Source organism: Lithobates pipiens, unplaced genomic scaffold, assembly GCF_037356315.1.
Source record: "Lithobates pipiens isolate NorthernLeopardFrog02 unplaced genomic scaffold, aLitPip1_a1.2 Scaffold_25, whole genome shotgun sequence".
Classification (NCBI taxonomy): Eukaryota; Metazoa; Chordata; class Amphibia; order Anura; family Ranidae; genus Lithobates; species Lithobates pipiens.
Genome location: NW_027507787.1, coordinates 174,591,500 through 174,605,061, shown reverse-complemented (window position 1 = coordinate 174,605,061; position 13,562 = coordinate 174,591,500). Strand labels below are relative to the sequence as shown.

The 13,562-nt window shown below is 42.9% G+C and overlaps 1 protein-coding gene across 1 annotated transcript; it reads left to right on the top strand.

Moving 5' to 3' along the window:
- Positions 1-3,375: 3,375 nt before the first annotated feature.
- CYP26A1 (cytochrome P450 family 26 subfamily A member 1) lies at positions 3,376-9,090 on the top strand. The gene is made up of 7 exons (XM_077455205.1): positions 3,376-3,823; positions 3,938-4,162; positions 5,785-6,069; positions 6,845-6,991; positions 7,137-7,271; positions 7,772-7,927; positions 8,437-9,090. Exons 1-7 carry the CDS (start codon positions 3,635-3,637, stop codon positions 8,776-8,778), a joined length of 1,479 nt encoding a protein of 492 aa, XP_077311331.1. The 5' UTR covers positions 3,376-3,634; the 3' UTR covers positions 8,779-9,090.
- The last annotated feature ends 4,472 nt before the right edge of the window (positions 9,091-13,562 follow it).

The window sequence follows — 13,562 nt, the reverse complement described above, 5'->3', positions numbered from 1 at the left end:
AAAAAAAATAATAATAAAAAAAAGTTAAAAGAATGCAATATACCATGATTGCTGCTTGGGCACTGTGTCCCCCCTAGTGCACACCAGCAACTGTACATTCAACCCACGTTCACATCGGGGCGATTTGGCACGCCATGTGACATGTCACATGGTATGCCAAATCGGTGGCTATTGCCGGCAATAGCACTGTCCGAATCAATGCGACACAGCACCATTTCCCAAAAGTAGTTCCTGCACTACTTTTGGTGACTTTGGGGGTGATTTCAATAGACATCTGAGCAGGAACACGCACAGATGTCTCTGAAGTCGGACTAACATGCAGGTTTGAAATTGTGTGAGTTCAGCTAAATGCACACGATTTCTAACCCGCAGTCAATGTGAACCTATGGGATTAGCGTGTGAATCAGCCCTAACGTATTGTGGTGTGGTGCACTACCAGAAAAGGTGCAGGTATGTTTTCAGATGGGCTGTCTAAAGCCGCGTTCACACGTAGCCGTCTGTCCGACGTACTTAGTCTGGCGGACTTCCGAACGGGCTACTTGCCCACACACGGCACTTTTTCAGCGGACTAATACGGCGTACTAAGTCCGCCGTACTATCCGCCCTACTTTTGAAATGAACGGACTCGCCCACACACGCGGAGGAAAGTCCGCTAATTTTGAGCGCGTCTCCAGGTAGGCGGGGCCCGCGAAGGAGACATCGCTGGCCCCGCCGCCTGGTATGGACTTAAAGGGGAACCCCAACGCCGAAAAAAATCGGCGTGGGGGTCCCCCCAAAGTCCACAACAGACCCTTGTCCGAGCACGCTACCCGGCCGGCCAGGAAAGGAGGGGTGAGCGAGCGTGGTGACCCCGCCCCCTTACGATGTCACAGTCCCGGAGGATGCTGGGGCTGCCGCCATGTGACATCAACCCATGTGACCAACCCATGTGACATCAACCCATGTGACACCGCCCCTTGTCCCTATATAAGTGGCAGCGCAGCGCCTCCCTGGCATTGCGGCCGGAGAGAACGTCGAGTCAACATCTCCAGGAGAAGCAGAAGAAGAAGAACGGAAGGCGGCGGTGGTGACAGAAGACCGGGCCACCGCCTGTAAAAGAGCTATAAGAAGGCGCGGTAGCCCGGCAGAAGAACCGAAGAGGGGGACAAGACCCCCGTAGTCGGAAAAAGAGGCCGTGGCGATGAAGAATGCCGGGCTCCTCCGCTAGTAAAAGAGCTACAAGAAGATAGCGGAGGAGTCCGGCGAGAAGACCCCCGAAGACGGAAGACCCCCGGAGCTGTGCAATAAATTATTTTATCTTGTGTGTTGTGTTTTTTTTTGTACTTTATTTTTACAGGTGAATGGGTAGGGGTACATTGTACCCCATACTCATTCACATAGGGTGGGGGTCGGTATCCGGGGGCCCCCTTATTAAAGGGGGCTCCCGGATTTCGATAAGCCCCCGCCCGCAGACCCCGACAACCAACGGCCAGGGTTGTCGGGAAGAGGCCCTTGTCCTCATCAACATGGGGACAAGGTGCTTTGGGCCCCCCCTTCCCCAAGGCACCCCCCATGTTGAGGGCACGCGGCCTGGTACGGCTCAGGAGGAGGGGGCGCTCGCTCACCCCTCCTTTCCTGGCCGGCCGGGTAGCGTGCTCGGACAAGGGTCTGTTGTGGACTTTGGGGGGACCCCCACGCCGATTTTCTTCGGCGTTGGGGTTCCCCTTTAAGTCCATACCAGGCGGCGGGGCCAGCGACGTCTCCTTCGCGGGCCCCGCCTACCTGGAGACCCGCTCGAAATGAGCGGACTTTTCTCCGGGCGGGAAAAGTCCGTTCATTTCAAAAGTACGGCGGACTGGCATACACACGGCCGGATTGTCTGCCGAAATGCGAGTCCGGCGGGAAGATTGGAGTGTAAAACTACATTCTAAGTCCGCCGTACTTTCGGGTCAAAAAAGTATGCTGGAGGCTACACACCGGGGGATTGCCCGGCGGACTTGAGTTTGCCGGACTTTTCCACCCGCTTGTTTGATCGTGTGTACGCGGCATAATACAAACAGAAGCTCCAGGCTTTCTCAGAAAAAAAATGCAAGTCAGCAGCTGCAAGTGCTGCAGCTGATGGTTGTAAACTCTTACAGACCACTTTCACCTACAGGTAAGCCTAGATTAAAGGGGTTGTAAAGGTAAATGTTTTTTCACCTTAATGCATTCTATGCATTAAGGTGAAAAAACATCTGACACTGCCGGCGCTCCCAGTCCCCCCGTTTTACTTACCTGACCCCTCGAAAATCCTGCGCTCGCCCCCGCCGTCCTCTTCGCCGTTTAACCTGGTCGCTGATTGGCTGGAGTGGATGGATTGAAAGCAGCGCAGCCATTGGCTCGCGCTGCTGTCAATCACATCCAATGACGCAGCGCGCTGGGGGCGGGGCCTTGTGATACAGCGAGCGGCTATAGCCGCCGGCTGTATCACGGGAGCGCGCCCGCAGGTGCTTCTCACCAATGCGAGGGAGCTCACATGAACGTGAGAAGCACCTGTGGGAAGAAGCAGAGACAGCCGCCGAGGGACCCCAGAAGAGCAGGTTCGGGGCCACTCTGTGCAAAATGAGTGGCACAGTGGAGGTAAGTATAACATGTTTGTTATTTTAAAAAAATAAAAAATTTGACTTTACAATCCCTTTAAGGCTTACCTGTAGGTCCAAGAAATATATCCTAAACCTACATGGTTTAGGAGATATTTGCAAAAATAGTTTTAACCCTTTCTCAGATGCTAGCGCAGGGTAAAACTGCCCCGCTAGCGGCCGAATAGTGCAGCAAATCCGATGGTAAAGCGCCGCTAAAAATAGTGGGGCTTTACGGTAAACACACCGCCGACACACCTCCCGCCTCAGTGTGAAAGGGGTCTAATACAATTTTATAATTCAGTTTCCTTTATATTTAAGCTGGTCATACACCTATAGATTATCTGCAGATTTTCTACGGTTAGATGGAAAAAGTGGGAGATTCCTCCATCCACACAGTTTAGCTAACATGGAGAAATCTGTTGCACTTTTTCCATCTAACCATAGACAATCTGCAGATAATCTATAAGTGTATGGCCAGCTTTAACCACAACTACGTAGTGCAAGGGGCCTGTCTGATTGCATAGAAATTGAAAAAGTGTTTTGTTTTGACCTCATATTATAATATTTTGGTAAATCTAAAAGGAAAATTGTATAATGTGTAGCCAGCTTTACACATAGCTGTAAATGGGACTTTAAGGACTAGTAAGCTGCAATATATTGCCATGTTTGTCCCTGGGCTGGGAACAGTCAATAGCACACACCCTTCTCTTCAATGGCCCATTGACTTGCAGAGCTCAGGGCACAAATTAACACCTTTTCAAAGGCAGAGGCAGCCGATTGTCTGAAGCTCTCTGGAGGTGGTCAGGGGACCCAAATGGTTAAAGATTTTTTTTTTTTGGGTAGTCCTGGTGGGAGGAGTCCTCCTGTTGATGCGACAATTAAAGATGAACTTTGGGTGAACTAATTTATCTGAGCAAGGTAAGAGGAGGAAAAAAAAAAAAAAGGAAAAGGGGGCAGACCTGTAGAAGGTATATAAATGCAGAAGGCTGGGGGGGTGACAGTATAGACTGGGGAGCAGGTATAGGTTATACACGATGGAGCTGTATACGGTGGTCACTAGCGCTCTGTGCACGCTGCTCTTGCCACTCCTGCTGATCATAACTGCGACCAAACTCTGGGAGCTGTACTGTTTTAGTCGCAGGGACACGAGCTGTCATTGGCCGCTGCCGCCGGGCACGATGGGGTTACCCTTCTTCGGAGAGACTCTTCAAATGGTCCTGCAGGTATGTACTAAGAGATGAGATAACACCGCTCCTACTATAGCACACCTGTGCTGACCAGGTCAGGCAATCACTCCATATATATAATCTTATTACTCCTTTCTTTTTGTATTGCAGAGACGCAAATTCCTCCAGCTGAAGCGCAGAAAGTACGGCCACATCTACAAGACGCATCTGTTCGGAACCCCCACTGTCCGCGTATTGGGCGCAGACAACGTGCGACACATTCTCCTGGGGGAGCACAGGCTGGTGTCGGTGCAATGGCCGGCGTCTGTCCGCACCATCCTGGGCTCTGGATGTCTGTCCAACCTACATGACAGCCAGCACAAGGACATGAAGAAGGTGAGTGCCAATAGATCGCCCGATCAATACCCGTTTATCGGTCCGAACCTAAATCATCGATCACGCGTTTCTCTTATCGATGAGCGCGTTATGTTGTATTTTTAGTGATCAGTGTGTGTGTAACTATTGTATGGATGTCCGATTTGTTTGCTACATTCGCGGTAATTAAAGTCAGGTTCCGACCAAGTTGTGGCCATTATACAATCCATGCGATAATCCATTTCTACCGATCGGATCTTATGGTTTGCCAGAGTTTGTTACGTTGGTATCTGACCACATCAAATCTACCATACAGTGTTCATAAATCCGTTTTACTGATCAGATCTTTAGGGATCCCCTTTGTATGGTCCTTATATTTGGATGATCCACTTCCAATATTAGGGTTCGATCTGTGTTTATTTTTATGTTTGTGTGCTTCATGCCGCTTAAATTAATACTTTTAATGATATATTTCAGAAATCTCTGTATTTTGTAGGGTCCATGTGCAGTATTGGGGTCTGATCAATACTGGATTTCTAGATTCTGGCCAACCTAAAGCCTTTATATTTTTTTGATCAGAGTTTATTTCAGGAACATATATTGCAGTCCTGGGGTCTGATCAATATTTGGGTTTCTCAGGTTCTCACCATCACTTTATATAGCATTAAAAACTGAGACCTCTAGGGGTCTCTTTTGTATGGTCCTTGTATTTGGACGATCCATTTGCAGTTTTGGGAACCTGATCAGGTCTGACCAACCTGTTGTACATTAACTTTGTTATTGATCGGATCTGAGTTCGGGGTTCTAGTTTTCATCTCTTGCAGCATGAGTCTGAGTTTTTGGATTTTCAGGTCTGATGTAGATCATTTTAGGGTTCCTGATGCATTAATTTATTTAGATCGGATCTTATTTTAGGGATGTATTACAAGTCTCTTTTCAGTATCTCCGTCAAGGGATGGTTTCTCATTTGTTTTTTTGATATATATATATATATATATATATATATATATATATATATATATTATAACGGGTGTATTGGCACTAGAAGAGGGGTGGGTTTTTTGTTTTTTCCGATCACGTTTGTTTTGATTCTGGCCAACCTGTTGCACATCAATGTGTGTTCTGATCACATCTCATTCCAAGAACGGATTTGAAGGTCTGTTTTGCAGTATTTCGTTGAAGGAGTAGTTGAGTTTCTCAGGTCTGATCAACCTGTTTCCCATCATATTGACGATCTTCATTCTTTCTTTCATGGATGTATTAGAAGATCTATTTGCAGGTCTGATCAAAGTTTGCTTTCTCAGATTCTGGATGCGATTCCAGGGATAGATTTTATAGGAATAGCCGGGTTGCTGATCTCTATGGTGGATCTTGTGTATCCAGAGTAAGATCAGATGATCCCACCACTCCTCCAGCTCTATGGGTGGTTGTGATTAATTCGTTAAAGTATTAGATTTGTTTGTGATGGAAGGGCAGGGGGTTTAATCCCTTCCCTGCTGAGTGTCTTCCAGGGGGGGGGTTAACTCATTTACCCACACCTATTAATGAAGGGATTACCTTTTCACCTCCTTTATTAATGCAATCCTATTACCATGCGGTTAACCCCTTGCAGGCTGACTTACAGTTGCTCTTCTCCCCATCAGGTGATCATGCAGGCTTTCTCCCGGGAGGCTTTGGAGAACTATGTCCCGGTGATGGAGGAAGAGATGAAGAGCGCCATAGACATGTGGCTGCAGAGCGGCTCCTGCGTGTTGGTCTACCCGGCTGTCAAACGGCTGATGTTCCGGATCGCCATGAGGCTGCTGCTGGGATTCGAACCCGCACAGATGGACCCGACGCACGAGCAGCCGCTGGTGGAGGCCTTCGAGGAAATGATCCGCAATCTCTTCTCGCTGCCGATTGATGTGCCCTTTAGCGGCCTCTACAGGGTAAGTGTGGGAACTGCAGCGCACTGATTTCTTTGCTCAATCTCAGTATGAAAGTTCAATTTTCAGCAACTTCAAAAAATAGCATCTATAGTAATAAAATAAAAAAAAATAGATATATTATATCTATATAGATAGAATGAGTGAGCGATCGATCTATCAATACAGCAACAGGGTGTTTTTATTTTTTGCTTGCAGTTAAACTGGACTGCTACAAGCAGCCACTGTAATGTTAAAGCTTGTCACAACCCCTGCAACTGTCAGTTTTGCTGGACAGCTCGTGTGTGTGTGTGTGTGTGTGTGTGTGTGTGTGTGTGTGTGTGTGTGTGTATATAATATATATATTTTCTCATTTATGTTGAACATTTTTACGCAGTGATTACACATTGTACATTCACATTAGTCCCTGCTCTCAAGGAGCTTACAATGTCTAAGGTCTTGATCTTACAAGCATACACACACCTACTAGGGCCAATTTAGATCAGATCAGCCTACTAGCATGTCTTTGGAGTGTGGGAGGGAATTATAATAACCAAAGAAAATCCATGCAAGCAGAGTGCTAACCCTAACTGTGGACCCTACTAAATTATTTTCTGTATTGGTTGCATACAAAACCAGTGTACAAAAAGTGGCGACAGCACCCCTGGGGTACTTGTACCTGGGCTCTATACAGAGCCTGAAAACCTATTTCTGCTCTAGAACAATTATGTATTGGTCAGATCTCATGTTGAGGTACCATCTGGTGACCTAATTGTTCATTATATCCATTTTCTTGTAGGGATTGCGGGCTCGAGATATTATCCATGCCAAGATAGAGGAAAACATAAAGGAAAAGCTGAGACAAGAGCCGAAGAGCTCATGTAAAGATGCACTGCAGCTGCTCATAGATCATAGCCGCAAGAACGGACAACCAGTGGACCTGCAGGTAACTTGAATGACCTTTTTTGGTTTTGCACAAAACCTTTTGTCTTAATGAGACCTCTCTCTGGTCAATGCAGCTTTTGTTGCCACTCTTATGCTGACCATTTTTCCAACTTTATGCTAATATGAGGTTTTTTTGTTTGCTTTAGGCACTGAAAGAATCTGCCACAGAACTCTTATTTGGAGGGCATGGGACCACTGCCAGCGCAGCTACATCCCTGATCACATTTCTTGCCCTTCATAAAGAGGTTGTCCAGAAAGTCCGACAAGAACTTGAATCTAAGGTAAAATGGCTTTTTTGAGGCATTTGGGTCTGGAAGTTTAAGTGTAGAGCTGTAAATACATTTTTACACTTTAAATTTACCATAAGTGTTTAGTAACTTGCCTTCATGTTCAGTTGGAGTAATTTCTTGCGTAAATAGGCAGTGCGCTTCATGTTCATTGAATATGTAGCAAAGTCTAAATTTATTTTATGCGCCAATCTTATGGGACCATTATGTAGTGCTTCTAAATATTTTGGGGAAGCGGGGAACTAAACTTTACCACCACATTTTTAAAGATCTTCTATCTGATGGGTGGGATGGGTTACAGCACTTTTCACTGCCTTAGTGATGAGACTTGTTAGATACATTTACTGGCTTTATCCTTAAAGTGGCATAAGCTACAAATGCAGAATGTGTAAATTATTGCAACCTGTAGAATCCAATCCTATTAAGATTATTGCCTGCATTATTTAATAAACTGTTAAAAGATGCTGATTGGCTTTTTTTTACCCCCATTTTAGGGTCTCCTATCCAATAAACCAGATGAAAAGAAGGACCTAAGCATAGAAATTCTGCAACAGCTTACATACACTGGGTGTGTCTTAAAGGAAACCCTCCGACTCAGCCCACCAGTTCCTGGAGGATTTCGAGTTGCTCGAAAGACTTTTGTTCTAAATGTAAGTATGCAAATTACATCATTGTAAATTGTTTAGAAAAACGTTAAAAATTAAGGTGGCTGCTAAGACCGCTTCTTAATCTTCCATTTGGCTGTCCTGAGGACAGCAGTGCCCTAGGCAAAAGCCCAACCTAGTTTGTATGATTTTTCTCTAAATGACCTATTAAAAGGGGAAAATTGCTTACACATTTACTGCAGCTATTGTACAGGGATGCTGTTGGCTTTGTGTTCTTTATTGTACACTCTCCACAATTTTAGAGGGTGCAGGACACTTTGATCTAATAGTAGTGAGTTCACAAGGTCCTTTACAGCAGTGCTCAGGACTTGCGGGCAATTTCGTGCTTGTCAGATGCCTCCTGGTGACCCTAATTGGAGACCTTTTTTTTTTTTTTTTTTACTGTTTTATAGCATCCTGTTGGACAGGCCAGTGTTGCTTGTCACACCTATGTAGTGTCCTTTACCTGCACTGACTCCGGCTTTATACTCGAGCATTGTCTGTTTCTTTTTCAGGGCTATCAAATTCCAAAGGGCTGGAATGTCATCTACAGCATTGCTGACACTCATGATGTTGCAGAGATCTTCCCAAATAAAGATGAATTTGATCCTGACAGATTTCTAACTCCCTTTCCTGAGGACTCCTCCAGATTCAGTTTCATTCCATTTGGTGGAGGTGTACGAAGCTGCGTGGGCAAAGAATTTGCCAAAATTCTCCTAAAGATCTTTATAGTTGAACTGTGTCGAAACTGTGATTGGGATCTCCTAAATGGGCCACCGACCATGAAGACTGGGCCAATTGTTTATCCTGTGGACAATCTTCCCACAATATTCAAACCTTTCAGCAGCACGTGTTAAAATTGCAAAATTGTTATATATGTAAAAAATCTATTCTATAGTATCTTAAATGTATATAAAGCTTTTTATAACTTGCTTATTTTATATTTAATTTGTACAGTAACCTAGTTATTTATACTGTCCCAGACTTAAGATTTATGAACGCCTAAGCACTCAATGTGGGTTAAGACCCAGATTTAATTTTCTGTAGATATGTTTAATGGTATTAAATGCCCTAATGAATGTACTAGCGGGCAGGCTTTTAACTCTGTACATGTGTTTGTATATATGAATTTCATGTGTCAAAATAAAGAAATACAGGTTCTCCATAAAGTATGTAGTACTTATGTATTTTGTATAGGTAAAACTTCTGTATGATCTTTTAATGCTTGGGATTTCGTAGCGTTTTTAAAAATGCGATTCTTTCCTACTTTTGAAGGACTATACCTAAAATGAAATCACCCCCCCCCCCCCCTCTTCTTGACTATCTTGATTAGCGCTATCCTGTAAAGGCTTGATCATGTAAACAAAGGTATAAGACAATCACTGATGCTCATGAAGGTCTATGGCCAATGTACGTGTAATTTATTGCAATCCGTTGCCCAAACACTTTGGTCAAGTTGAATAGAATCTCAGCATGTTGATGCAATGCACCATAGTGTCTTGGGCAAACATTTTTGTGAACGGTGTAGTCTTTTGGGTCTTTGGAAGCCATTAGATTTTAATTGGCTGCTTTAGTGTAATGCATGTAACATGCTACATAACTAGTGTTCTCACACCAGACTGGCCCTTTTAGTATTTAGAAAAAAAGTCACATTAACATTACCAGAGTAATGTGTATTAAAGGTTTGTGGACATGAATTAAAACCTGCCACACATTACAATCTACTTTTATCCTTTTATTAGCAGTGATTTTACTAAGAGGACCTACCTGAATGTGTATATAAATGAAAGAATTGTTTTGCCCTCGGAGTATGCAGTTTGTCATAAATCTAAAGCTAGCCATAACAATTGCACAATACCCTTTTACATTTACTAGCCATTCTATTTCCTCCACTTTTACGTATCTTCATACTCTGTGCCCTACCCTGGCGTCTATACAAGCATGGTTTAGCCAAACTTGAGTGACATCACCAGATCTACATTATCCAATGGCTAAATTCATCTTCTTGCTTTCTTGCACACATTTCAACTTCGGCACATGAGATGTTAATTGGGAACAATCCACTGATTTACTAATGTTTGTTCTGGAAAACAAAAGTATTTGTACATGGTCTTCTACATATAAGTAGAGCTCTAATTCTACTGCCACTGTTTTTCTTTACCTACCTGTGCACCTTTAGTCAGTTAAGGTGACGTTCTCCAATTTTTCATAGTGTAAGGAAGTTAAAGTGTGTGGGTGAGGGGTGGTTGGGGTGGGTGTTTGTCTGCTTCGGATATATTATGAATCCTTTCTGTTCTGGCAACCTCTTTCCACAGGAAAGAGGTTGCCAGAATGCAAGAGTACCTGTGGGCTTGACTTCCCCTTATTCAGCCTGTGGGTGCAACAAGAGCAAATCAATTGATTTCCCCATCCACACTTACAGCATGGACACAAATAGACTACCAGCCATAGGCTTATGCACAGGGTGTGCTTGGGCACACCCTAATCGCCCTGTGTGTTGCAGTTTCCCCCTGTTTAGAGCCCTGGTATTTCACCATAGCTCCCTAACCAGGCTTCAGAAAATAAACTGCAAAAAATAAGATTGAAAACCTAAACTACCGATACCGTGCACTGCTCTGATACTGTTAGTTTGTATATGTATGCATGTGTTTGAGCTTTGGGGTGCACACCTATGCTGCCAGCTATTGTATTCAGGAAGCTATGGTGCCTGAATACTCAAACAGTGATGGCATCTGATAGAATGCCATCATTGTTCCACAAAGATTTTCCTAGCTTGGTTGATTCCTAAAAATAATTTTGTAGCGTAGTTTGGTGCTTGCACATATTTTGACTGATTTAGCAGAAATTTGGCAAAGATTAGAGCCATCTATGGTCAGCGTTCGTAAATTCTGCCTAAGAACCATAATGCTATCGGGGTCGATAGAATCGGTGTGAGATATCGACAAATTTATTTAAATGAAAATCTGACCTTCAATGGATCTTCTATTGGCCTATTTCAAACAGGTTTTGCATTCTGTTGTGTGCAACAAAAAACCTGACCAGTACAAACAAAAACCAATTGACATCTCCCACATTTCCATTTTTTTTTCCTGGAACTTTAAACCTTTATACCAATTTTTCAATACACATATTGTACAGTATATTTTCATTGCGTGGGATAGATGTAGAGCGCAAGAATCTCCATATTACTTATACTAAACTAGCATGGCACTGAAGCCTCTGGGATGTATGATAAAGGTATCTCAGGAGGCTTCAGAAAGTGGGAATTTGACATTCTAGTGTAGGTAAGAAAATCCAAGAGAGCTGGGTCCCATAGAAGAGGTATTTTTTTCTTTTTTAAATATTCAATTCTTTTAAAGGAGGGGAAGAGGAGTAAAACAAACTAAAGTAGTTAGGGTGAAGGTTAATATTTTTTTTTTCTCCGTACTATCTAAATGTAGAAAAAAAAATTCTGAGAAATAACATGGAGTTTTTCATTGCTGACTTCTCATTCTACAAATACTAGTTGTATGGATGTCATACTGACCTGCTTACTCATTACTGTGAGTCACTAGCCAATTATAAGTAAGTAGACAAGACCTACTGACTTTCCTATACATATACTTGCTCTGGGCAAGTGATTAGGAAATTACTGAAGCCAAGAAACTAGCATTTTGAAAATCGGATCAACAGTGCCTTTTTTTATTTTGGAAAAAACACTTTTTTTACCTTTTTTTTTTTTTTTTTTCCCTCTCAGTGCCACTGATTTCCTCCAGCCTCTTTGCAGTCACTTCCTGTCTACATACATGTGCTCTAGAGGCAGCTGTACATCATTGCTCAGAGTGGGCTTCCTTGTGGTGATATGAGCATCCACACTGCAGCATATAGTTTGAACTGGAAGCACAAGGCTCTTGTGGGTGTGGACATAGATGCAGTTTCCTTTGTGAATTTTTGGGGTTATGAAATATATTGGTTGGCGCTATATAAATCCTGTATGATAATAATAATATAATTGGATTTCTCAGATAACTGGAGATTGTCGACTGCAGGATATTAAAAAAAATATAAAGCAACACATGCTGGTTACAATACAGATTTTTAAGGGCAAGTTTAACAACAATAATTGGAAGGAAAGTTGGAATTCAGATTTCAATGATGAAATATGAACCAATGGAATTATTGCTCAAAAACTTTCTACATTTTTAATTAAAAGGTCAACCTACAAGGCCCTGATTCTGTGTCCTTAACTACAAACCACGGATAAACATGACTGTTGTGTGAATAAATATATGCATATCGGTGTGTGTTAATGTAACTGTCAACATTCAATGGCGTAGGATCTTTGTAAGGAATTGAGTTTGGATAATCCCCAGTGCCTTCTACATTGTGCATGAATATGCTTTTCATGAAACTTCTCAAAAATTGTTTACCCAAGCCATGTTTCCACATAATCCTGAAATAACAGTTGAACAGAAATGCATTAAGTGAAATAATGCAAGGAAGGAAAATCAAGACTTATCTCTAGGCACATGGCTGACATGACTGATAAAATGGCCTTGTTCTGACCTGTTGAACCTTTGGTAACCTTCGTAAAAGCTTAGTCCTGTCACTCTTTCTATCTGTATAGGCACATCTCCCAGTGAAGGCTAGACATTAACCTCACTACTTCAACTTGCTTGTGTCACGCTTTTCAGCACACCCTCCACTTTTTATTTGGATTGAACTGCACTGTATGCAGTGCCCATTACATGCCATTTTTTTGTCCAGTTCACCTTTGTGTATGCATATCTTTTTTTTTTTTTTGTAAATTCTTTATTTAAAGTATCCAACAATCACAGAACAATAAAATGCAAAGAAGACATACATTCACATAGTGGTACAATATCATCCCATAATCAGTAGAAAAATACCTAAACAAGTGCATAAACCACAAAGTGCAAAGATGGCCAGTCAGTAGAATCCAATAACATCGCCATCTACTCCAGAACACACAGAATGTTATGAATGCAGAAGGTTTTCTTTTTATTTTGTGTTAGAGGGTTTAATATAGAAAAAGTACAAAGCTGAGGGAGGGTAGATAGAGAAAGGGGGTGGAAGGGGAGGAGAGAGGGGATGGTAAGGCTGGAGGGTAAGAGGGGGAGAAAGAAAAAAAGAGGGGGTGGAATCGCTGAAAGGGGGGCGGCAGGTTGAAATATTTTATTGAGTACAGGATCCAAAAAAAGCTTTACCCTCGTCTTAGAATGTGAACATGTTCTAGTGGATCCAAGTTTCGGACTAGGTCTCATATTTATTTTGTGCAGATAATACCAGGTTAATTCTGCGACTTTTGTGTGCCATAGTGAGATAGAGGGAGGGTGGGGGTCATTCCATCTCAGTGTGATGCTCAATTTGGTGACATTATGAAGGTGGCGTAGAATAGATTATTTTTTTGTATGTTTTTTGGGAATATCGGAGATATGTAGGAGGAAGAAGGCTGGGTCCTCCAGGAGTTTGTAATCCATACATTTTTGTGAGATTCCACGCACTTCTTTACAGAAGTGTTCCAGTTTTGGGTATGACCAAAAAATCTGTAGTAAAGTCTTCCTTTCCTCCTGGCATCTCCATCAATATTCCGATATTGTGGGGAAATATTTATGGAGCACCATTGGCGATTCAACCTCTT

What these genes read in the sequence shown, in the direction of transcription:
- CYP26A1 (XM_077455205.1), top strand. Translation starts at nt 3,635, where the DNA reads ATGGAGCTGTATACGGTGGTCACTAGCGCTCTGTGCACGCTGCTCTTG. An exon ending in AGCACAAGGACATGAAGAAG is followed by an intron (nt 4,163 to 5,784) that starts GTGAGTGCCAAT and finishes TCTCCCCATCAG; the next exon opens with GTGATCATGCAGGCTTTCTC. An exon ending in CCTTTAGCGGCCTCTACAGG is followed by an intron (nt 6,070 to 6,844) that starts GTAAGTGTGGGA and finishes ATTTTCTTGTAG; the next exon opens with GGATTGCGGGCTCGAGATAT.